This window comes from Hyaena hyaena, unplaced genomic scaffold (genome assembly GCF_003009895.1).
Source record: "Hyaena hyaena isolate Hyena2069 unplaced genomic scaffold, ASM300989v1 scaffold_182, whole genome shotgun sequence".
Lineage (NCBI taxonomy): Eukaryota > Metazoa > Chordata > Mammalia > Carnivora > Hyaenidae > Hyaena > Hyaena hyaena.
The window spans coordinates 1,370,541-1,396,649 of record NW_024080814.1 but is presented as its reverse complement, the minus strand read 5'-3'; the positions used below and the strand labels follow the sequence as shown (position 1 = coordinate 1,396,649).

General features: G+C 35.3%; 1 protein-coding gene across 3 annotated transcripts; it reads right to left on the bottom strand.

The window, feature by feature from the left end:
• Window positions 1–401: 401 nt before the first annotated feature.
• INTS13 (integrator complex subunit 13) lies at window positions 402–26,049 on the bottom strand. 3 transcript variants are annotated; one of them, XM_039240823.1, is made up of 17 exons: window positions 25,508–26,049; window positions 24,313–24,548; window positions 22,294–22,368; window positions 18,499–18,701; window positions 18,048–18,128; window positions 17,254–17,344; window positions 15,756–15,884; window positions 14,258–14,342; window positions 11,717–11,806; window positions 11,217–11,324; window positions 9,980–10,158; window positions 8,971–9,141; window positions 8,568–8,722; window positions 8,043–8,273; window positions 6,375–6,514; window positions 1,431–1,566; window positions 402–684 (listed from the first exon to the last, which is right to left on the bottom strand). In XM_039240823.1, exons 2-17 carry the CDS (start codon window positions 24,535–24,537, stop codon window positions 645–647), a joined length of 2,139 nt encoding a protein of 712 aa, XP_039096754.1. In that variant the 5' UTR covers window positions 24,538–24,548; window positions 25,508–26,049; the 3' UTR covers window positions 402–644. The 3 variants fall into 3 exon arrangements, with proteins under 3 accessions (XP_039096754.1, XP_039096755.1, XP_039096757.1); XM_039240824.1 differs by having other exon boundaries at window positions 11,217–11,306; window positions 25,508–26,048; XM_039240826.1 differs by lacking the exon at window positions 11,217–11,324.
• Between the last annotated feature and the right edge of the window lie 60 nt (window positions 26,050–26,109).

Genomic DNA, 26,109 nt, shown 5'->3' with positions numbered 1-26,109 from the left:
CCTCTCTTTCAATAGGAAAAGCTGATGGACAGTACATTTTTTAGCAGGAAAAAGAATGCAACATTATTTAAATGAGTAAATATAAATTTATACCAACTACCTAAAAATTCTGCTTTTAAATGGCCAATGCATACACAGACTAATTTAAAGTAAAATATAAAATAAACAAAAACAACATTCTTTTTTGGGACAGCACTGTATATATTGCAAATAGGAAATAGTTTATGTTAAATACTGCAAATCTCACCTAAAATCCTGATTACTTTAAGTTCTAAAAATTGTCAGTCATGAAATCAATTGTCTTTTTTCTAAAAGAATACTCCAATATTTTGGATTTCAGAAATTTTAATAGTTTTATTTGGCAAAGAGAAGCCTAAGAATTTTTTAAAAAACATTTCCAGAGGGAACATTCTTTACCATAAAATAAATTTGTGTGATTTGGGAGGACAAATTTCAAATGTATATTTTTGATATATGTGCCAATTTTACAATTAATACAAAAAAGATAAAGTCAGTTGAAATATTTTAAAAATGTAAAAACCAGTCCAGGCAACATAACTATACAATCTTGCTGTAAAAGTACTTATATCAAATTCTGCCCAAAATATGTATGCAATATAGTAAACTTTAGTTCAAGTCACTCCTCACTGCCGGCTGGCTTTGCCATTTTCTGTTGTCTCCATTCTGAAAAACAGGAGAGAAAAATGAGTTGGTAAAATACAACATTCAATAATTACCCGTATTTTTTCTCCAGCTTTCACGCGAAATTAAACTATTTATATATTCACAGGACAAAAGAACATCCATCCTTTAAGAAAGGACTACAGTTAGGGTTCCTCTGCTTCTCTGAAGTTCCCTGTTTCAATAAGTGCACACTGAAGCTCAGAGAAGTTAAGTCACTTTCCCAAGGTTTCATTTCAAAGTACTTTTTTCCTAATATTGCCTCAAGCTTAAAACTAAGGAAAAAACCTCTACCATTTAGTCAAAAATGTATTTCCTTTTCCCAATACATTTTTCAAGAGGTCTTCCAAAAAGGATATTAAAATAATCAGACTCGAGACTTGTTCAATTAAAGTCAATATTCTTAACACCGTATTACTTAAAAGCAGAGTATTTTCCCCCCATTATTTGGAGAGATACAATGTTGTATATCAAGCAAGTGTTCCCCAATTTTTCCCTCTATGATGTTCATTGAGCAATGAAATGCTCCAAGAAATAAGTATTTTCAGGGTTACGATCAGCCTAATTTGAGTCTTTTAAAAGTACTGAGAACCAAAGAAGGTAAATTTCTTCTCTTTACAAGTAACACGTATCAACTCATTATATTAGTAATAAAAAATTGGTGAACACAACAAACAAGCAGTGTTTTATTACTTTTTTAAACTTATAACACAATAATTAACAAAACCAATTTCTACAATAATACAAACCCATTTTCCTCTTTAAGATGTTGATATAATTCAGCTCTGTTATTAACAGAGTTCAAACGTCCAGCAAACTCCTGATGTTTTCTGGAATTGGCAGTATTGATTCTATTACTCCACAAAGATAATAAGGACACTGGTCCTGGTGTTACATGTGAAAGAAGAGGGAAAAGGTATAATTTATTACTTCAAAATTTACAAATTAAAAAAAAATGTTTATTTTTGAGAGAAAAAGTGCAAGTGGGGGAGGGGCGGAGAGAGAGGGAGACAGAGAATCTGTAGTGGGTCTCTGAGCTGTCAGCACAGAGGCTGACAAAGGGCTTGAACCCATGAACCATGAGATCATGACCTGAGCCTAAGTCGGATGCTAAACTGACTGAGCCACTCAAGTCGCCCCAAAATGTACAAATTAAAAAATTAACCTTTAATTCCATTACTCGTTTTATATAATTAAAGCAATATAATCTCCTTATTCTAAATGTTTAGGGGTCCCTAAGACCAGCTACTTGTTTAGTAATTTGCTGGAAGCAAATTTAGTTTAGTAAAGTTTATTTAGTTCAACTAACTAAACAAAGTTATAGTCACAACCAAGAATCACTGCAGCAACACAGTAAGGATACACAACCAGACCAGTAAGAGCAAAAGATACACTAAGCAAAGGGCAGAAGAATCAACTTACAGGCTTTCCACGCTCTCTCCCTATAGTGAGGGGTGAACTCAAGTGCATACTCCCTCCAGCAGCAAAACTGCAGCCATGTGTATATACTATTTCTTCCAGGAAAGCCCACTGAGACTCAGAGTCCTGGGTTTTTATTAAGAGCTGAACACAAATGCATTCTCTGCCAAACTACAATTACCAAAATTCCAGACTCCCAAGTGGAAAGTGTATGTCCAGCTCAGATGTAAGACAAAATAACTTCATCATTTAGGGAATATTTTAAAAGATGCCAACCAAGGATCAAACTTGCAAGCAGGCTTTTTTAAAATGATAACAGCTTCAAGGTTGTTATGTTATCTCTTTTCTGCATAATCTGAAAAGGGAAAGCACTAGCACAGCTAAAACAATTTTGAAAAGTAGAAAAAAGATGACTCACTACCTGATATAAAGACTGCTTATAGTGAAGGGGCGCTTGGGTGGCTCAGTCGGTTAAGTGACCAACTTTGACTCAGGTCATGACCTCACAGTTCATGAGTTTAAGCCCCGCGTCAGGCTCTGTGCTGACAGCTCAGAGACTGGAGTCTGCTTTAGATGCTGTGTCTCCCTCTCTCTCTGCCCCTCCCCAGCTCTCTCTCTCAAATGAATAAAACACTAAAAAAATTTTTTTAAAAAGCCTCTGCTTATAGTGATCATGACAGTATTGTATTGGCAAAAGGGTAGACACATAGACCAATGGAACACTAAAGAAAACAAAACAAAACAGAAATAGACTCCCCCATCTCAAATCAATTGATTTCTGATAAAGATACAAAGGCAATTCAATGAAGAAAAAAAGAGCCTTTTCAACAAATGCTGCCAGAACAATTGGGACATTGCATACACACAAAAAAGGAACTCTGACTCATATCTTATGCCATATGGAAAAAATAAAATGAACTCAAAATGGATCATGGCCTAAATGTAAAATCTAAAAACAGAACTCATAAAAGAATATGTAAGGATAAACCTCTGAGTTTGGGCAATGCAAACAAAGATTCTTATAGATAACACCAAAATACAACCATAAAAAAAACTTTTGATATATTGGACTTCATCAAAATTAGAAACTTCTGTTTTGCAAGTCACTGTTAGAAACACAAACCAGACTGGGAGAAAACACTTGGAAACCACATATCCAACAAAGAAATTGTATCCAGAAAAAATAAAGAATTCTCAAAATCCAACAAAAAACTCTTAAACAGCCCAGTTTAGATAGAACCACAATATCTGAATGAACCCTCTATTAGAGAAATCTGTACAGATGGAAAATAAGCAAATGGAAGGAAGCTCACCATCATCAGTCATGGGGAAACTGCAATTAATTCCACTGTGAAACACTACTACATACCTACCAAAGGAGGAAAAAAAAACCCAGCAAGTGCTGTTGAGGATACAGAACAACCAGACTCTCACTAATTGCTGGTGCAAATGCACAATGATACAGCCAGTTTGGAAAAATGAGTTGGCAGATTCTAATAAAGCTAGTCACATACAATGGGATAAAAAAAAAACTACTGACAAACACACAACACAGATTACACTTTATCAAACAGGCCAACCTCAAAAGCCAGCATACTTTATCATCTCACATCTATAGCATTCTGAAAAAGGCACAATCATAGGAAGGAAAACACCAACGGTTATGAGGGGTTGGGTGCAAGGCGAGTGTAGGGTGCTTACACAGGGGAGGGACTAGAGAATCTCTGGGTGTGACAGAACTGTTTTATGCCTTGACTGCGGTGCAATTGTTATACAACTGTATACACTGTCTAAACTCACAAAATTGCACACCAAAAAAAGTTAAACTTACTGCATGTTTTCCAAAACTAACAAAAATATTTTTTCTCATTATAAAACACATGTTCATTAAAGTTTAGAAAACAACATATAAAGGAGAAAATAAAACCACCCGTAATATCACTGCTCTCACACCTATAAATGTTCTAGTCTTTTTTCAATGCTAATTTATATCAATAAAATTTCATTTTGGATTTTCTGTTATCGTACAAAGAGAGCTGAAGAGATTTTCACCCAGTCTAGAAAGCATGTTTGGAATTGCCCAACCTTATGTGCAGAGTATGTATCAGGCACAAAATTCACTTTGGAGAGTACTGGGAAGTCATTTTCCAAAACAGATGAAACTGAAGTATATAACAAAAGGCCTATAGATGTTGCTGCTCAAAAGAGACATGTGACTTCAGTTGTAAAACAGAATGGAAGAAAAAGCAAATTTCAAGTACCAGCCTTGAAAGGAAAGTTAGAAGGGTTGAAGACAGCGATTTGAAACCACATTGCTTCTCAGCTGGGCCACTCTATATGGTGTTACCAGCGTGTGAAGCATCAGGGATCTATTTAATTTAAAGTGACAAGCAGGTGTATGTGTGTATATAAACTTTTTTTAAAAAACAAAATGAAGATAATGGTACATATGGTTTTGTAACCTGCTTCTTTTCTTTACCTCATTCATTCATTCATTCCTTCATTCATCAAATAATTGAAATTCTACTATGGGCCAGGACTGCACTGAGTGGTAGCGATATTAAGAGTAAATTTTTTAAAATCCCAGGACTGGAGCACTTGGCTGACTTTGTTAGTAGAGCATGAGACTTTTTTTTTTTTTAATGTTTATTTGTTTTTTTTAAGAGAGAGAGATTCTGATCAGGGGGGCAGGGGAGGCAGAGAGAGAGGGAGACACAGAATCCGATACAGGATCCAGGCTCTGAGTTGTCAGCACAGAGCCTGCTGTGGGGCTCAAACCTACGAACCACGAGATCATGACCCGAGCCGAAGTCAGACACTCAAGCAACTGATGCCACCCAGGCTTCCTAGTAGAGCATGAGGCTCAAGCTCAGGGTCATGAGTTCAAGCCCCACACTGCGTATGGAGCCTACTTAAAAAATAAAAACCCATCCTTTAAAATGTTTCCAATTAGTAGCTGAGGCACGATGTCAATAAGCAATGTCAATGCAGGACTCATTATAAATGCCGCCCCAGTGTAATCCTGGGGTGCAATGGAAGCACCTAACTTAATTATGAATGGAGATCAAGGAAGTCCTTTTTGAAAAAAGACTTGCTTAAGTTGAAATCTGAATAATACACATTAGCAAGAGGGAACAGTGGGCATTTGTAGCAAAAATCATTCTTGGGCTATATAAATTCTGCCCGATGGACATACCATCATTTAGTTTTCTTACTAACAGTGTTTTGGTTGCTTGCAACTTTTTGCCACCAAAAAGTTAAGTTTTGGAGTTCTATTTTCCAAGCAACATTGAAGCACTGTTTAGATTAAGCCTAAATTTCTCATCTTAATCCACAGTGGCATTATTTTGGCCTATGAAAAATAGAATAATTTATCAAGACATTTATTTACTTCCCAGGAACTCTGGCAAATGCTTGAAAGGCAAATATGATCAGATCACCCTTTTTCTGGCTCCAAAGAAATCAATGAAAAGGGAATATTTACATGTATCACTATACACACACACACTACAGAAGGAGTATATAAAAACAAACAAGGCTTCTCTCTAGGATAAACTGCCAGTAAGTGCAATATTACAGTAAGTGCCAGGCCCCAGGTCTTATTGCCTTAGGAGAGGCATAGTGGCAAGAAACCAAACAGTCCTTTTATCTATTTGCCATTTATCCTAAAAGGCCTAAATCTAGTTTAAGACAACTAAAGCCTACAATGATTTCGGGAGCTCCCAAACCCAATTCACAACTCTGTTATCCAGAATTCCTTCAAGAAGAAAGGAAGCATTTCAGTCTATAAATAAGAGAGAAAATGAAATGAAAAGTGTGGGCTTATTTTCTTTTTTTTACAGTGAAAATATTTATAATACCTTTACTGAAACTCACTTAATACCATCTTCTAGATGGGTAATATAAGAGCTTTCCCTAATAGGAGTTTGGGGAAGAGAATTGGTCTTCAGTAAACCTAGCACACTTAGTATAGAGTCAAGAACATAAGTGAATTCAAGTTTACAGAATTAAAATTTTTTAAAACACAGACTTTATAGTAAAAGTGCTTACTTTCCATAGGCTTCATTAACAAAGGTATGACAGTACCTTTTCATGAATGTCAACAAATACCTTTACTGCCTACATTTTCCAAGGATGTGCAGACAATCTCCCCGACGACATCCAGAACAGTTAGTAGCTCTTCCTCACATAGACACATTAAACGACACCGCAGAAAACACAACTAGACTGGAAACGTGTTCACAAACACAGCATCCACCACAGCTCCACCCTACCTTTGGATTTTTCTACTGGTGGAGCTTCATCCATCTCCACAAGGGGCTTTTTGTTTGGAGGTTCTGGGGAATCGGGTGAATCTTTAATGATCTCAGCCTCGGCCAACTCTTCTTTTCCACGTTCCAAGATTCCTTTTAATCTGTTAGAGGGACAGATGATAAAATTGAAAGTTTGAATTTTTAGAAATCTAAATGGCTCAATAATTAAGCTAGATTTGTGTACTGGTTTTAGTAAAAGATAGCTGGTCTCACAAAGTGAACCTAGAAACTAATCAGAAGATAAACCTCGACCTAAAATCAGGTAAGAGAACTTAATGAATTAAACACAGGTTTCCCTTTTCCTTCATCATTACAATGTAATAATTCAGTAATACAGCTGGATGTAAAATATGAAAAAATGGGAGAAAATTTTAGAAGTTAAAATTAAAAAGGTCAGAAATGTGATCTTTGGAAGAAATGTCAAAATTTTGATTTTTACAAATAGGAACAAAATACTCTTTCAAATTATAAATAAAATTAAGAGAGTCTACTACTACTTGTGCCCTAGTTTATGTGCTGTGGAAATATATTTACGTTCTACAAATTAAGAACTTAACTCCAAGCTCATTTTGAGTTTCATCAGAGAACAGAAACACTTTGAACATACATAAAGATTGGTGGGGTCTGAAAGAGATGATTTCCCCCCACTCTTCCTAAAGTGAGGTGATTCTGTTTCAGAAGTTCAGTAGCCCTAAGAAAGAAAATGAACTACAGTCAAAGTGAATAAAATGCTCTGCTTATTTTTGGTTGAAATGATAGGATTTCTAGAATTAGCCTCAAAATACTCCCATGTGGGAGGGACAGTGGTGGTGTGGATGAGGTGAACGGCTGTGGACAGAAATGAAATGAGATCTGCCCGTGAACTGTGAAAAATTAATGAGTAGCTGTTTGTTCTGTTGTTACATATGTTTGAAATTTTCCATAGTAAGTTCTGTTTTGTTTTTAAGAGACTTACTAACATTGCCATTATAATATTTACCTGGATCTTCTCCTGACTACTGGCAAAGAGGTAGAAGACAAAGTCGCCTGAAATGTCAGGATTCTTTCATTTAGAAGACTTTACTTTTTATGATGTAACTGTACAACTCACAAACTAAGGAAAGAGAGTGTATTACTGAGGGAGAGTTTCAGAAGTAAACGCCTCTGTGCTCCCAAGGATATCCTGTGTCTATGTGTATAGGAGCCCTTCCACGCTTCGGGGTAACCACTGACTTACGTGCCTGTCTCTACCACAACCACTGTACATTCTTCCAGGGCAAGAGTCTAATACCAAATGCCTGACACATCACAGGCACTCAGTATTTACTGAATAAAACCATGTCTTTTGATCTTCATAACACAGAGCAAATACTGACACCAATTATGGTACGTTAGGATTTGCAGAAGTTCATTAGGAAAAAATTAAATGTTATCTTTGTCCCAACAGTAAAAACAAACAAACAAACAAACAAACAAACCCTGGAACTCTTACGCCCAAGATATTTCAGATATTAAGAATGATAAAATTGTAGTTAGAAAATGAAATAAACCCACATTGAGTGAACTACTATTAAATGACCGTTTGAATGTGCTACGTGCAGCATGTGATGTGCCAAAAGGCACCATGGTCCTATGTTATCAACAAATCACCTCTCTGAATCTTGCCAAGATTTCTCCTGTTCATAATCTTTCACCGCTTTCTCTGATTTGTCTTCTTTGTCCTCTCTCTTTCTTCCTCGTTTCTTGCGTTCTTCTTCTTCTGGGGGTTTGCTCCTACATGCCATCAGACATTCCAAAACTCTTTGATGTTTCTCCGAGTTGTTGATATGAGCTCTGACAAGGGTTTCTAATTCATTCCACATGATACGGTACTGCTCATCTCTGAAGTAAAGATAGATAATGACATGCTTAGAAATACTCTTTAAGTAACACTGAAGTGTCACTTGCTACTGGTAAAATAAAAAAGGAATCATTAAACACAATTCTAAGTTATAATGTACCTGATTCTGGTATTCTATATTTTATATCATTTCATCTCAATCATATACATGTAAGCCTGTGTATTATGTATATATACTTCTCCAACCATGTGAATTATAATATGAAATCTTAGCTTAAAAAACAGTCTGTATCAAGTAAATATGATATACAGAGAAAGTAAAGGAAAAAAACTACCTTTTAGGCCCTTTTCCTCTTGTACCAACTGTGGAAATAGGTAGAGGGTCATTTTTTCTTTCCATATCAACTAAGTTGTATATTGTTTTTTGACAGTTTAACACATCTTCTTCTGTCAAAGATTCTTTCACAATAACACTGGCTAATGGAACTACCTGTTAGAATTTTTTTAAGAAATAAAAAGAAAATCTGTCTTGAAAAACAAATATCAAAACATCTAAGGAGAACTTCAATTGATTTTAAACATCACCATGGTGAGATAACCTGTAATCATTTCAATTTTCTATTACTAATTCTTTAACTATAGCAAACTCGTATATTTCATTCTTTGCTTGAAAAATGGTATTTGTAAAAGACATATCAACTAATCAAAAAGGAAGGTTGAAAGCTGTTTACTACTTACCGCTTGCATGTTAAAAATGGTGGTTTGTGAAATAATCATAGGCCAGTAACGGGTGTGTTTTTCTAACTGATCTTTTGCTCGTTCCAAAGGGATCTCAAGACTTCCATCGATTTTATATCTGGGGTCTAGAAAAGGAGTTAATCTGTTTTCCCTCATAAATTCACCAAAATCCTAATGATAACCAAATAAAATAAAATTAGAAACTATTTTCTAATGTTTCAGTATGGATTACATGTACTAGTCTGTTGCCCTGATGTGTTCTCTCCTGTGATATGTAACAAAGTTATTTTCTCTAAGAGTTCCCTTACTAATTTTCCCCATCTTTTGTTTTTGATTAAAAAACCGTATCTATATTCTCTAAATTTTCTACAAAGAATACTTATTAATTTTCTCCTTATTAAAAAAGATATAAAAATAATAAAGAAAAGCCTAATTAGAATAATTACCTACAGTAGAGAACAGTTCTGTGATTTACCAAGTATATTCCTATATATCAATCACATTTAATTTTCATCACCACCTCAAAGTAGACAACCACGAAGTACTAAATATAAAAGAGGAGAGGGGGACTGAAAAATTAAAATCAGAATAGGATTTCTACCCAAAACAGACACAATTTCTTTATATATATCTTTAAATAACAAAAATTTAGTGTTATTTCAAAGTACCAGCAATCCAAATATTCAAATGTTTTTATTTGCCATTAAGTTACTAGAAAACAAACTTCCACCTGAAATATTCAAATCAATTTCCATTCTTTCCTAAGAATCCAGGTGTCAATGGTACCCATATACTTCTTGACATACACTGAATACATAAGGAAGACTACATTGTAATAAATAGTTCTTTTGAGCAAGTATTGCGGAAAGTTACCTAATTAAAATAATAAGCCATCGACTTCTCCAAACCTCATTTTGTAACAGAGCTTAGCATGTAATAAGCACTCAATAAATATTTGCTGAATGATGACAGGCTCAAAACATAAAATTTATAAATATTAGAATCTTACTGTGATCCGGTAGTCTGTAACTCTGCCTCCACATCCTTCACTAATTGAAGGCGGATCTTCTAGAATGGATCGAGAACTGCTAAGGACATGCAAAAAAATCTCTCCTCCATGGCTACTAAGCATATGACTAATGACTTTGGAACCTGACTTTCGTGGTTGTTCCAATAAAACAGAACGACCTGTCAAAAGCAAGATTACTCTATCAGTGATGAAGCTCATACAGGCTGTTACTTTTTTCCTTATTATTTATGTCTAGATTTTTTATTTTATTGATTAAACCTCATATTTTAAGCAGCATGGCTACTTCAGTATTTTTGCATTTCAAGTCCTAAAAGTCTAAATTTTAGCCTTAGCTTTTTCTTGGTCACTCAAAGCTTACATAGTTGTACAGTTTTCCAAAGTAAGTATAGTGGCCTCTGGTACACTGTTGGTTACATTCTTTATACGTTACAAGTACATATAAGTTTCCTCCTGGACATCAAGAAGAATAGTTAGACAACTGTTGGATAACTCTCTAGCTATAAAAGCTACACAACATTTGGGGAAGAAAGCAAAGTCTCAATTTACTTCCACAATACTCCCTTAACAAAACAGTTACCATAACGACTTTCTATTTCACATAACCAAATGTTATTTAATCTGGACTTTACATAGTCTTATAATAAAATTTTGCTTAATTTTGACCCATCACATCAGTGGTTTCAAACCTAGTTGATCATAAGAATCAACTGGAGAAGCTATTAAAAATTTAAATTTAGTAAATACACTCCAATTTTTTTTTTTAATTTTCACACAAGGAAGCCACAGACTTAAAGTCATATGGGTAAGAATCATATGGCATAATACTGAAATATAATGTTCACTGATGATTAAGGTATAGTGTGCAAAAAGAGGTCCACATATACTTTGCAATTTAAAATTCAACAGGCCAAGGTAAACAAAAAAAATCAATTTAGACTCTAACAGCCAAATTTGAAAATTAAAAATACTTAAAAATATGCTAAGTAAAATTTTTATGACAATCTGAAAAATATAAAGTTACCTAATTTTTTTAAACATTAATAAAACTGTTAAAAGGGTATTTACAATTAGGTAACTTTAGAAGAATTTTGGAAGATAAAACAGTTCTAGGCTATCTTAAAGAAAAGGGCTTTCTAGAGTTCAGATTTTCACATATCCTTACTATTAACTTCACTTGTAATATTCTCAGCCCAAACAATTAAATGTTGAAAATTACCATTTAGAAGAAAATTAGTAAGGCAGGAGGAAGGTCTGCTATTTACGTCTACAGGTGAAATTCGATAAGCGCCAGTGCAATAGTGTAATTCTGAAACAGGAGAAAACACTGATTTGAAAGAATATAAAGGAATTATTTCCACAATTAAAAGAGGGGGAAAAATGTACATCGAGCCCCTAAAACAATGAAGAACAAAAATTCAAAAAGAAACTAATGATCCCTATATATACCCGCTTTAATGACCTCTTGATTTATTCTTTTCTCTTTTCTTTTTTCCTTTCTTTTTTTAAGTTTATTTTGAGAGAGAGAGATCATGAGCTGGGTAAGAAAGCAAGGGCAACAAAGAGTCACAAGCAGGCTCCGCGTTGCCAGTGCAGAGCCCAATGAGGGGCTCGAACTCACAAGCCATGAAATCGTAACCTGAGCCGAAACCAAGAGTCAGACACTTGACCAGCTGTGTCACCCAGGCGCCCCTCTTTCAACCTGGTTACAATACCTACCAATGTTGTTCGTCCTGGGTGTGCACCACTTTAATGTGATTGTTTCTTTAAATGAGCCTTCTCTATTGCTGCCACCTGTGTGAGTATCACCTTTAAAAATAAGCCACAGAAACATTACTAAATAGATCACAAACTGCAAATCATTTACTTAACTCCTCCAAAAGAGTTTAAACTCTGTCAGAGAAAATACTTCTGGGAGAACATCATTTCTATCAAGTATCCCACAATAATACCAAATGGAGTTTGAGTACTGGCTCTGATTAAAATAAATATTCAATTATCTTCAAATTTCTCATTAATTAATTTAGGCATTTTAGTCACTGCACTGAAAATCAACAGCAAATTTTTTTTTTAATTTTAATAATATACAACTGCTCTCCTCTGACACCATGAAATGATAAAATAAGATGGTTAAATACTCAAAGAAAGCTTCAGGAATCGAAAATGAACTGATTACACTGAATCCTAATGACTTTATGAGGGGAAACATAAAGTGAGGGATCTAGAAAGTAAATATAAAAAGATGGAACAGTGAGCATGTTTTGCCTCAATGGAGTCTACAGTAAAACAGAGTGAATAGATGTTAATAAGATAATAATGAACAAGTACAAACTATAAAGTTGACAAAGCTTTGGATGAGGTGCATATGGTACCATGAGCTTCTATACAGAGAGATCTGACCTAATCTAAGACACGAGGGAAAGCTTCTTTGAAAAGTGAAAACTAGTTTCAGTCGTAAAAGGATACGCAGAAATTAAAGAAACGAAGGAAAGAATATTTGAGCAAGGAAAAAACAGCAGATGCCAAGACACTGTGACAGGAAGAAGCATGAAAAGTTCCGGGCCTGCACGGCTGAAACAGGAGAACGTTGTGAGAGAAGAATGGAAAGAACGGGCCAGGCAACGCAGGGCCTGGTAACACAGTTAAACAGTTGGGTCTTTCTCCAAAGGGTAACACAAGCAATAAAGGGGAACATGGTCAGGATTAGCATTCTGAAAGCTATTCTAGCTCACAGGTCGAGAGGAGACAGACCATTTAGGGGGCTACTATGGGACAGTAGATAAGAACACAATAGGCTGGATCAGGGAGATGGTAATGGTAGTAGAGATGCAGCTGTATGAATGTATTTGAGAGACACTTAGAAAAAATCAAGAAAATGTGATGATGGACTAGATATGAAGAATGATAGAGAGATTTCTCAAAGATGACGGAGGTTTCTGCCTTAAACAACTGGGTTGACAACAGAGCCAGCCATTCACTAAGAGTGGGAATAGAAGAAGACCAGTTTGGGGGGCAGAGTTCCTAAGTTGTTCTGGAAATGTGACTTTTAGATGCCTGAGAGACATCTAACAGATATAATTAGGCGGTAGAGGATGTAGATCTGCAGCCTAGGGAAGGTATCTGGGCTAAAGTGTAAGCCTACTCATCAAAGTCCAGGTCTAACGTCATCTCTGCAAAGCTAGCCTATCGGAGGCATACTCACATGCAGCCCTCATGACCCCATGACACCCTACCCGCAGTGCTACTACAGCACTTACACAGGGTGCCCTTGTGTCACACAGACAGCAGGTCAATTACTATCTTAGAGAAATATTCAGTGTCACAAAGAATATTTTTAACATTTTTCTGTTTCAAAGTATTTTAAAATTTGGTATTAACTCAGTTACTGATTTAATTTCCAAACACCGTATTTTCAGAAACAAGTTCTTTACATTCCTCTGTTAAACATTAAGATAGGTCTATCTTAATAGTTTTTCTCACATTAGAAATTTATATTAGGTTAATTTCAAGATTCCTTATACACGAACAAATGTTATGATTGGTTGATGGTATTAATGTCAGAAAAGATGCATAAAACATGACCAAAGTTAACCATTTAATTCTCTAATGACATCAACTTCATAGAAGACGTTAGAAAATATTTAACCAAACTTCAAAACTTTAAGACAATTTCACTGAATTTTAGGAATGGATGGAATATTACAGTTCATCTAATCCAGCATCTTTATTAAAGCATGCAAACTCGAGTCTAGAAACATATGGGGCTTGCTAGCTGGTGGCAAAGCTTTTGCTAAAACTCTTATCTACTAATGCCAGAATCTTCTCCCAAGTTATGCTAATACAGTTGCAGAAATCATTATTTTGGTGAGGAGACCTACTGACTTGAATAATTTTTAGAAGAAAACAAACAAATTTAGATTTCATAACAACTGATGTTTATTCAGGCAAGCTGGAACTCCATCACTTTTTCAAGTCAGTTCTTGTTCCTCCTGCTTTCCCAGAGTGATGTGCTTGCAAAAGACAAACTATGACATGACTGTACTGGCACTCGGTACTTGTTCCAGAAGCCTAGTGTTTCCCAAAGTAAATTCTACAGAACACTAGTTCCATGGCCATTGACAGTCAGAGCTGTGGAATAAGTTTGGAAAGAGATGGACCACAGCCAATCAGGTTTGTTTACTGACAAACTTCTCAAAGTTGTTACAATGCTTTCATATGTTTGATCTCACACAATAAAACTTGTCACTGCCCTTTTCTTACCACTTTTCAGGAAATCCACATGTGCATCTTTGTGGTGCAATAGTTCCACATCATAATTGGCAGATGTATTAGCGTGTTGTTCTTCCTTAAAGTAAAAGTTAAAATAATTTAGTTTTATTTTCAAAATAATGAAGTTATTACTCATTTTGCTTTTTACTTAAAGTGAAGTAAAATATACCCAACAATATTTAACTATGATAGTGGGACAGTTTGCTCAGTAATTAATCTATTTAAAGATGCAACAGTTTTCCAAGGCAAAATGAACTCTACTTAAAAACTACTAGCTATATAGAAGTAATAAAGTATTTAATGAGTTTTCTTACATTACATCAGAATTAACATATCTGGCTCTTCCAGAATTTTAGAGTTTTTTACTCCAAAGGCATTGTCTTGCCAATACATTTTATAAGTGAAATTGACATCGTTTATACAAATTAAAAGTGAAATAGTTATTTAAAGAAGGAAATAGCATCTTTAAATACCTATAGGAAATTAGCAACACCAGTTATATAAAATAGCAAATACAGACTAATAAGCAAGTTTACTAACTTGTTTTCACTAATTAGTAAATAAGAACTTCAATAATTCTCAGTTTACAGGGAAAAGACAAAGATTGAAGAAAGGGTCACACCAGTCACACACAAATATGATCAAATTTAAAAAACAAGGTATCTGTCAGCCTCAGAGTATTTTTCTTGTAACTCATGAAATTACATTTATTAAAATATATTATGCTATTTTACTTGATAGTTTCTGCATCCTCACCATTCGATTGGATAAGGCCACAATTTCTACTAAAGAGCCAGCCATTGGTATAAGGAGGAAATTAATAATGCACAGGTTATATTTCTCCTGAAATTCAGTGTTCATCATATGGCGGCAAATCAATGGAATTGGGACTTAAAACTGTGCTTGTCCTAGACAACTTAATGATGACATAATGGAAGTAAACAGGTAGCAATAGGTACCTAAGAAATCCATTAGTAAAATCATAAAACTTACATATTTGGTTTTTCAACTACAGCATAATAAACTTTTTTAAAACTATGAGCTATGTTTCTCTGGTCAGGCCTATTAGTTACAAACACCTTCACACTAGATGGGCAAGAACAAAAATACAGGAAATAAAAGATCCACTAGAATGCACAAAGTAAAATCTAATAACATAACCGCCAGGAAAAGAATCACAGAAAAAGTAATCACTTAAGATAGAGATTATATTTTGATGAAAATAATGAGTACATAATTAAAAACAAAAAAGCTAATATATAGTACTCTTAAGGGAAAGAAAAAAACAGAATTTTGTTCTGTGATCCTTTCTTGTTGCTTTTCACTATGTACTGACCTGGTCAAAGACACTGAATGTGGGCTAGCAAAACAGAAAATATGATACGGGGAGAAAAAGTTAAGGTTCAATTAAAATAAATAATACATGTCAAACAAATATTTAAAAAGCAAAGCAGAGATTTCAAAATAGCAAGAAAAAAGTACTGCCTACCTTCATTGGAATATTTGTAATTGTAGTTGAGGCCAAGTCAAAATGTTGCTGTACCAAAATATTTAATTTGGTAGCAAGATGCCGTCCTGCACGAACACTATGAACTTCACTGGTTAAAACAGGGGATAACTACAAAAAAGTATGTGTATATATATAAAAATAATAATAAAACATTAATACATTGTGACCTGGTGTCAGATATTTTACTTCAGTCTATAAAAATTAAATATTTTTACTTCTTGGAATTTAGAAAAAGCAAAAAAGCCCATAAATTAACTATGATCATTATTTTAGCAAGAAATGTTCATACATTTATTCATTCAACAGACAGGTACTAGGCAGAACTTGGTACATTATATGCCACAAACTATACAAGCTATTAGATGATACAGCAGTAAACAGGCAAAGTCCTTTTCCTCTTGAAACTCAGAGTGCACGTCTTTGATTCAAATATTTAACTTATAATTTTTACTTCTATTTATCTATATACAAAATGGATTTGAAATGGCCCATAGAAATACTGTAGAAAAATAAGTAATCTTATGGAGAGGAAAAACACCTGCAGATAAAACTGCTTATTATAAAGAATAATGGAAATTGCCACAAACATATTTCACCAATAGATGTGAAAAATGTGATCAGGCAGCCAAAAGTTACTTATGACAAGAAAACAACCTTTACTCAGTCCAGGGCATAATATATATTATAAATAAATGTTTAGTTATTACAAAGTAAAGCCAACAAACTGCCACATTATCAAAAGAGGCAGAAAAAAGTTAACAAAAAGGGACCTTTCACTGAAAACCACCTAAAAACACAATGAAAGAACTAAAGACCTAAAAATACCAGTTAACCATAAAAAATTATAATACTTCACCTGTTTATATTAACTAAGGCTAAGAGAAAAACCAGAACATAAGAACATACATGTTTAATATAATTAAATACATACATCTATATTTCTAAACACAGACCACTGATGGAGAACATCTGATGATGCAAATCCATTTAAAAGTCAAAAGACTCATTTTTTCCTTTAAAATTGTTTGAATTTATTTAAAAAAATAAAGCAAGATTAAAAATTAGCTTTAGCTTTTTATCCTCTGGATAGGTAAAATTAATTTGTTATTGGAGTCTATTTTTGTTAAAAAATGTATTGCTCCTCTAATGAGGAAAAAAAGATTTTTATACAATAAAGTTATTAAAACAACTAGAATCCATTACAGTAATTGAAATTTTAGGAACAATACAAACTATGTACGGTTTTGCAACACATTTAATTAAACTTTAATAGGCAAGCAAAACAGAAAACACTTTAAAATCTACAATTATAACATGAAGACCAACCTAGGTGTTTTGCTACAGAGATGGCTTTGCGAACTCTAAATATCTTCTTGGCAGATAGTCTTGGTGGCAATGTGACCATTTTTATGCTAACCCTTCTCAGCATTTATTAATATATAACAATGATCTTTTTTTCCATTACTTCCGCACTTACCTCCTTTTTAGGACGATCAGACACAAGGCTGTCTTCACCAACTGCGTAAGTATGTATCAAAACCAGTTCACACTTCTGAATCTGCATGAGACTTAAAGAGAAACTTTTCACTTAGGATATAAGAACACATAGTATGTAAAGAAACCAGATAGGCAGACTATTAAGAGTTTAATACACCAATACTATAAGCAGATACTACTGTTAACACAAAAGCTAAATATTTAGAAAGACTGTATAACTGCTGTGCTTGTATGGGCATTCAGTAAATATATGAATCTAATTCAAATGCACAAATGATACTTTGTCTGCTTGAAAAATAAGGAAAATGTCTTATAATCAGGGAAATTTTCAGTAGGTAACTACAACAGAGAAAATGAATATATTATACATTTGTTTCCCTTTTACTAATGATTTTTAAGGACAAAGTCAGGCAATACTAACCACTGCCTATAAATGGTTGTTTCTAGGAACATAGGATTTGTAATGCGAGAAGTTTTTATTTTGAAATTTTTTTAATTTTTGAAAATTTTTGTTTTGAAATTTCCAAACCTACAGAAAAGCTGAAGGAAAAGCACCATTCAATGAATACACATACACCCTTAACCTAGATTCATTAAATGTTTGCTTATTTGTTTTCCCCACGTACATATCAAACATACATTTTTTAACTAATTAGTAGAGCCAGTAGAGAATTAAAGGGACTACTACCAATTACTATTGAACTTATTGGAGTAATTACAATGAAATACGTGACTGTAAAATGGGATATGTAGTTCACTTATGATTATACTCACTGATCTGAATTTGCAGCAAGCTTGTTATGCTCGTGAATTGTTTCCTGGACACAGTCCTCAAGCATTCGCACGTGACTATCACTGCAGCATAAAAAAAGAACAAAAATAAACAGTAGGAGACAAACTTAAACACACTAGTTAGCTGTAGTATCTTGTTACAGGCACTTAAAATTACTTTCGTGAGGACGGTCGTCAGCGTGCTCATTCACAATTCCAAACAGCCAGCTAAAAAACTAGTGAGGAAAAAAAGTCAGACTAACCTACATGATGACAATCTACATAGCTTTCATTGAAATGACTCTTTATTTAAGAACTGGATAAATACAGCTTCCGTATTAGGCCACCTGAGATATGCTTAACAGCTAACGTGCTGTCCTGTGTTTTTAAATAAAAACTGCAACAAGACATTAAAACTCCCTCAGTGAAAAAATTACTGTGATTAATGTCTCACCTTTTTGCATTAGTGATGCAAATTATTCGTCCTCTATTTCCAACACGTTCTGCGTTTTCCATTAGTAGAGTTCGAGCTTCGTGTTGGTATTCTGTAATTTTACACAGGGTTTCCACTGCGGCAACGAGGCCGTGCAGAATGCTGCAGCATTCTGGATCTGCTCGGGGATTGGGAGGCCCAACAGCAGCTAATGCTGCCATTAGCTAAGCAAAAGGGAACATAATTATGTTGACAAGAGTATGTACAAGTCAGACAAAGACATCACAGGAAAACTACAGACCAGTGTATCTTATAAATATGGACACAAATATCCTCAACAATATATCCTCAACTAGCAAACCAAATCCAGCAACATATGAAAAGAATTATACACCATGACAAAGTGGGACTTATCCCAGGAATGCAAAGTTGACTTAACATCCGAAAATCAATTAATGTCAATACCAACACAATTTTTAAAAATCACATGGTCATCTTTGTAAACATAGAAAAAGCATCTCACAAAATCCAAGACCCTTTTATGATAAAAGCACTCAACAATCTACAAATGGAAGGACCTCCTTTAGCAGAAAATGGCATCTAGGAAAACCTACAGATAACATCATGCTTCACAGTAAAGCCTACCTGTGTTCTCTCTAAGATCAAGAATAGAAGAAGGATGTCTATTGTCATCATTTCTATCCCTCACTGTATTGGAGGGTCTAGCCAGGGCAATTAAGAAAAAGAAATAAAAGGAGCCAGATTGGAAAGGAAGAAGTCAAATTATCTCTATGTCTCAGATGATGTGATCTTGTATGTAGAAAATCATATGGAATCCACTAAAAAACTATTAGAAATAATAAGTCCAGCAAGTTGCAGGATACACAATCAATACACAAAAACAAATACACACTTACAATGGACAATCTGAAAATAAAGGAAACAATTCTAATATAATAATATCAAAAGAATAAAATACTGTGGAATAATAGCAACAAAAAAAATGCAAATTTTACACTCCTGAGAACTAAAAAACATTGAAAGAAATTAAAGACCTAAATGATATAAAACACCCCATGTTCATGGGTTGGAGGACATAATATTGTAAAAGTGCAACATTACTCAAACTGAACTACAGATTAAACATAATCTGTCACAATCCCAGCTGACTTCCTTGTAAAAACTGACAAGGTGATTCTAAAATTCAGACAAAATTGCAAGGGACTGAAAATGGCTGAAACAATCTTGAAAAAGACAAAATGGAAGGACTTTGCTTTGTATATGCATAAAAACACTCTGGAATAAGCCATGAGAAACAGTGGTGGACAGGAATAGTGATGTGCTAGTAAGTCAGCTCCCCAAAGAGTGGGGGAAACCCCTAATTTGTAGTGTTTGCCAATATCTATGGTTAAATAAAATATTCCCACCATGGCAGATGTCAAATCCACTGAATGCAAAGTTGGTATTAGCAGGATCTAGCACACTCAATGAGGCAGGGGGTGGGTTGGAAAGGTTTCAAGGTTTACCCTTTACTAACACATATTACATATGTACATGTGTATGTATGTAAATTTTATTTCTAAACTATATAGGTATTACCTATTCATAAAAAGTAATCAGAAAAGAAAGAAAAAAGACTGTGTATAAATGACTATGTAAAGTCTCTGGTACATAAGAAAAGCTCAATAAAAAGTAGCTTTTTAGGGGAGGGATTTTTGTGGTCCTAAGGAAAGTAGCAGAAAGCAAGTTAAACTTTTGTGGTCTGACAAAAATGGGTTGAAATTCTGGCTCTGCCTTTTAATACTGTGTGACCCTGGTCAATTCCTCCTAACCTGAAAGTGAAAATACTAATGTAACCTGTCCCATGTTAGTGTAATACTCCCAAACTTGATTTAATTTAGCCAACAAAAACCAGACCCAAACTCCTGAAGTCTGACGATTTTTGGTGATAAAATTTAAGATGTATAGGACAGAGTTATGTGCTGTAACAGAAGGAGCCCTGGACCCAGGTATAGAAGTCAAACAACATCTAGCCCCTTTGGGCCTCAATTCCTTCAGTCGAAGGAGTCGAAGCAAATGACATCTAAATCCTTCTAGCCCCCAAATCTGTCTTCGATCCATTTCACTTGTTACTCATGACTGTTCACAATAACTAGGGAAAAAGTGTGACATGGATAACCAAAGCTAAACATTAAATGTGTTAACACAGACAAGATTATATATAATTTATACATGTCAATTATTTCATATAATCTTCAACACCAGTGAGCTACTATACAGTTGCCTTCTGAACTAGAGCTTCCCCTTCTGTTCACAATTTAAAAGCAATCAGTGTGATACAATGTGCCTTCACATTCAGAAGGCAGAGAGGAGTAGCAATTCGCTTATCATTGCTATATGTGCCATTATCAGATGCACAATTTTTACTGCACTGCAGAGGTGAAGTAAGGAAAACTTATACCAATTTCTACTTTTTTTTCATATACAACTAGATAGGCTTCAAGCTTCTTTCACAGTACCTCTTGAAAGAAGTAAAGCAAAAAGACAGGCCATTTCAAAAAGAAAATGCAAGGAGAATGTACAGAATCCTTAAGATTTTTTCAAGTAAAAAAAAAAAAGAATAAAGAGCGTTTTGGAGTGGTATAAATGCAAAGCCCAACCAATAAAAGCCTGCTGCCTGAATGAGTTACCTCAAAAGAATAAAGGATTAGGTATGTTTACATATACGATGGTACTCATCATAACAGTTTAAGACAAACACTGGGATAAACACATTTTCTTTAAAAATGTTTCATTTAAAACACATTTAGATGAGATTATTTCCACTGAAGACCGACCATTAACCAAAAAATTTTAACATAAAATAATTCAAACAATGTATTCAAAAATTTTACTAATATCTGTCTCTCATCTTCATCAGTAAAGAAACCAGTAAACTGAAGTCTTCCATCCAATTCAACAAAGCAAAGAACATAATATATCGCAAACCCAATATTCTTGGACAAATAATGTTTAGAAAACACCAAACCTATAAAGCAGCCAGTTAAAACTGAAGCAAAAGACTGTGTGCTCCAAGAAAGTTCGCAAGACAAAAAAACCAAGCTGCTAAATTTCTGATACATTTATGATAAAAATATTGAGAAGTTCTATAGAAACATGAGGAAAAACAGCAACAGATATACATAAAATTGAGCAAATTAAGAAAAAAAAGGAAATGATACATTGCAGGAAAAAACAGAGTCACAGAAGAAAGGAAGTAATATGTACGACAAATTATTGTTTTACACCTTAAACAGTGCTGTATCACATCTCAATAAAACCTTAAAAAAGAGAGGCAGAGAGAAAGGAAGTGACTACATATACTACTTAAACTTAGCAGTAACACTTTATGTAGATATTAAAATGCAAATACGCAATTTTGAATTAACAAAAATTCTGATATAACAACATTGAGAAAATGAAGGGAAGAAGGGAGGTGTAGGGGCATGAGTGGCAGAGAATATAAAAGTTAAATCCTCACTAACAATAATGATAAAAAATAAAGTTTAAATTGAGAACTCTATCATAGCAATAAAAATTTGTTATTTAGAAATATGGAAGTAAATACCAGATGAGTTAGAGTTGAAAGTTTGCTTTCAGAAACAGGAAAGACTGGAAGGAAGATAGCTGGCTTCCATTTAGTATCAGTTGGTGTTTTAAAACTATGTGCAAATACTATAGTGATAAAAAAAAAATCCTTTTAAATCATTTTTCAAGAAAGTATTACCACATTCAGATAATTTTCAAAAATGGCCACAGCTCAAAACCTAACCATACCTCCTGCAAATTTTGGTCTTCTTGAGTCCAAGAATTTAAAACATGTGCTCCAGAGTCACTCACAATGAAATTCACCTGATAGATTTCAAAGACAGAATTAGTATTCACATCCAATTCCACTGAAATCACATCATATTTAAAATAAAATGCAGTCCCTAGCACTGGTTTGCTGATTCATTCATTCACTTTATGATTCTAGAACGCCTAGTATCTGCCAGGTGCTATCTTTGGCACTGGAGATTTGGGAATATAGTGATGAATAAAAGTTGCAGCACTCACAATGTGGGGAAAGCCAGGGGTTTGGGGGGTAGTGGGAAGACAGAGGGCAGGAAGAATATAAACAAATACATGCACAAGATGATTTCAGTGAGAGATAAATGCTATGAAAAAAGAAACTGGTTAGCTACTTTAGGCTGGGTGGTCAGAGAAGGGCTCTCTATAGAAGTGGCAGTTGAGGGGAATCCAAAATGACCAAAAGAAACCACCCATAAATAGATCTAGGGATAGAGAATTCCTGGTACAGCAAATGCAAAGGCCTCAAAAGGATGAAAAGGTCAGAACAGGCAAAGGGATGGGAGAAAAACTCAGAGAAACAGGCAGTAGCCATATCACAAAAGGCACTGAAAGTCAAAACAGTGCATTTGGACTTTATTCTAAAGTAAAATGCAAACAAAAAAAAACACTATCAAGGAAGATGATAATGCTGGTAAGGATATATTAGAAAATATATAAAATGACGAATGTTCTCTTTTGAAAGAGGGTGAAATTATTTCTTTCCTCTGGACTATATGATCTAATCCATGATCTTTTTTCCTACTATCCATGAAATAACTAGTTTTGCACCCCTAAGAAATTTGATAAGGATCCTTCTCTCCTAAGCCTTACCTGACAGGGACATATTTTACTAGCCACTTCGGTTACACTATCTCATTGAAATCTTACATCATAGGAAGTAGGTGTTATGCTTACATGGGAAGAACCAGGCTTGGAGAAATTAAGCAATATGATCAAGGTCACACTGTGGTAGCTAATGAGGCCAGAATTTGAACCAAAGCCTGCACCCTAAAAGACAAGTTAACCTTCCTTTCATATTTTTTTTTACCTTACAAAATGCACAATTTACAGAGGGACTAAAAACGGCTTATATTTAACTTGGAATATATATGAATATATAGATTCTTTATGTTCAGGCTTACTGTTAATGCCCTGCCTGTGCCAGTCTAAGAAATGGCTAGGTCCCAGACCAGGCTGCTCCAAATCAGACAAAGCAAAGCATCCACTTGTGGCTAACCAAATGACTCTCCCAAAATAAAATAGCTGAAATGATGAAATCTGAAGGTAATTTTCATATTTGGAATCTATCAATCCTCAATCTCTCTTCTTGTAGATAAAAACAAATTCTGCTTAGCATTCTTAACAGCATTTCTTTCTAATAGCCAAATCCTGCAGCAGTTTAGCGTGTATTCACAAACACTGTAAGTGGCCAGCCTGTTTAGCTTCAAATTCTGGTTCTGTGTCTAACTAGCTGTGTGACTCAGGACAACTTTCCTGTCTTCACCTCAGTTTCTACATCTCCAACTGGCAATAATAAACAAGGCTGATATTCAGATGGTACATACCAACACATCTGACATTGCTCACAGCCCACATCCCTTCTGCTTAGGCCAGCAACAGTTCTCAGTGGTCAGTGCCTGTTCTATTCGGGTTATTATATACTTTGAATATTGTCCCAGTAATTAGAGTAGCTACCTTCTAGGACTGTTGTGAGGATTAATGGATTTCATAAATATGAAGCACTTTGGAAATGACTGGTATGTGTAAATGCGCCATTAACTGTTAGCTGTTATTATTGGCCCCAATTACATATACATATTAATCCCGAAGAAGAGTTCTAAATACCACATTTTTAAAAGAAGTATACAGTTTTAAGTCAAATCTATAGTAAATTCTTACGTAAAAAAATGTAACAGGCAGTTAAATCCATCCCCCCAAATCATTTTTCTTGTACTTCACACTCACCAGTTTTTTGAAAGGAAATATATCATACATTATTCTACAATACTCCATAGAAGATTCTACTGAGCAAGTCCACAAGGATTTAGAGATGGGGGCCAAAGGGATGATTCCTTGGGTCCTATTCTTCACCAGCATATCAAACTCGACATGTTGTCTGCATGATTCTGCCATGTAAGGGCAGTGATCTACAACAAATACTGTTTTATGAGATTCAGAAAAAATCTTCATTTTGTTTTAACCTGTAAGGGATAAAATATATTAGCCAAAGGTCTTATACATGACATTTAATATCCTTAAATTGTTGCCAATTAATGTCTTTTCCTCAAAAAATTTTGGTAGGGAACATGAATAATCCAAGAAATTTATCCAACAAAGGATAAGATTTAATGAGGTCATGACCAGAAAGTTAACTATCAATTCGAGGGATAAGCTACCCCATATTAAGCTGTCACTCTATCAGTCATAGGCCATACAAATTTTGGCTTTTTGAATGAACTTAAGACTGTCAGGATAAAATGCTTACAAATAACCGTACTTGATTACCTCCCATTATACCAAACGTAACAAATGATTAACACTCTCCAAATACGCTTCTGATGATTCTTGCTAATTGACATCAATCACATACAACCCCCCAAACTAACCCAAGTCGGTAGTTTTGGGCTTCGCTCCAAAAAGTCTCAAGACTTCCGAAAAAGGCTGAGGTGAGCCAGAATTAACAGGAAAGAGGAGTGACAGCAGAAGGAAAGCCCCAAATATAAAAAACATCTCCTAAGACAACTGCATATCGGGTCTTTACATTAGGATAAGGACCCAAATTCACACTCTTCCCCCTTGGCTTTTGAAACACCACTGTCGTTTACCATGTAGAACAGAAAATCTTAGTTGCTACCATTCACAAAGCTGGGAAGGAGAAACTTTTAAACTTTTTCTTATTAAAACTCCCTTGCTTCGCTAATAAAACCTTATACTGAATAGACAATCCACATTCAAAAAGCACATGGTAAGCAGAGCAAAAGTGTTCATCAAAACGAACTGACTTTTTTACGATCTAGCTATTTTCCTCTGCTTTCAAACGCATTTCCCTTTCATGCAAACTCTTGAGAAACCTAGTCACACTCTGCTGGAGGGTGGGGGGGGGGGGTGGAAAGTACAAGGTGAGTGAATAGGGAAGACCTCAGGATCGAGGTTTGCTTACTTTCGTGCCTGGTCCTGCAGTGAAAACGAACAGAGGCTATGGACCACAGCCTCTCTGGAAAAGGCTGCTGGCTGGGTGGGGAGGGTCAGCGCACAGTCAGGAGTGCCTGGTACCAAAGACAGGGAACTATGCTTTCCCCGCTCATCTCCTAGCACACCGGTCCTTCCCAGGCTTCCTAAATGCAGGAGCGCGCGCGCGTGCGCGTGAACACAAACACTCACACACTCGGACTCGCGCGTGCGCAAAGCCCTCTTCCACAGCCCCGCCAAGCTGCCCTTCCCCCTCGGTGGGCCAGCCGCCCGGCTCGCAGAACAGGAAGAGGGCGGAGCCAAGAAAAAAATGCCTCCGACCCCCAAGATTTTCTACCCGCTAATTTTCCCAATAACCCATTGGGAAGATTGATCCGGGCGACCTCAGAGCCTCCCCAACAGCGAAGTACCAACCACAGCACCGCCTAAGCCAGCCACGCTCCCTTAGCGCAAGGCCCGCCTTCCCACCCGGCCTCCCTTTCTCGGTTTCTCCACCCAGGCCGGCCTCCCCTGTCAAGACTCGCGACACTTTGCGAGAAGCCAAGTGAAAGCCTGACTAGATTAATGGGGAGG

Coding starts and splice junctions, on each gene's coding strand:
- INTS13 (XM_039240823.1), bottom strand. CDS start 24,537: ATGAAGATTTTTTCTGAATCTCATAAAACAGTATTTGTTGTAGATCAC. Junction 18,129..18,498: donor TGCATCACTAATGCAAAAAG/GTGAGACATTAA, acceptor TTTATGCTGCAG/TGATAGTCACGTGCGAATGC. Junction 8,274..8,567: donor AGAGGAAAAGGGCCTAAAAG/GTAGTTTTTTTC, acceptor TCTTTACTTCAG/AGATGAGCAGTACCGTATCA.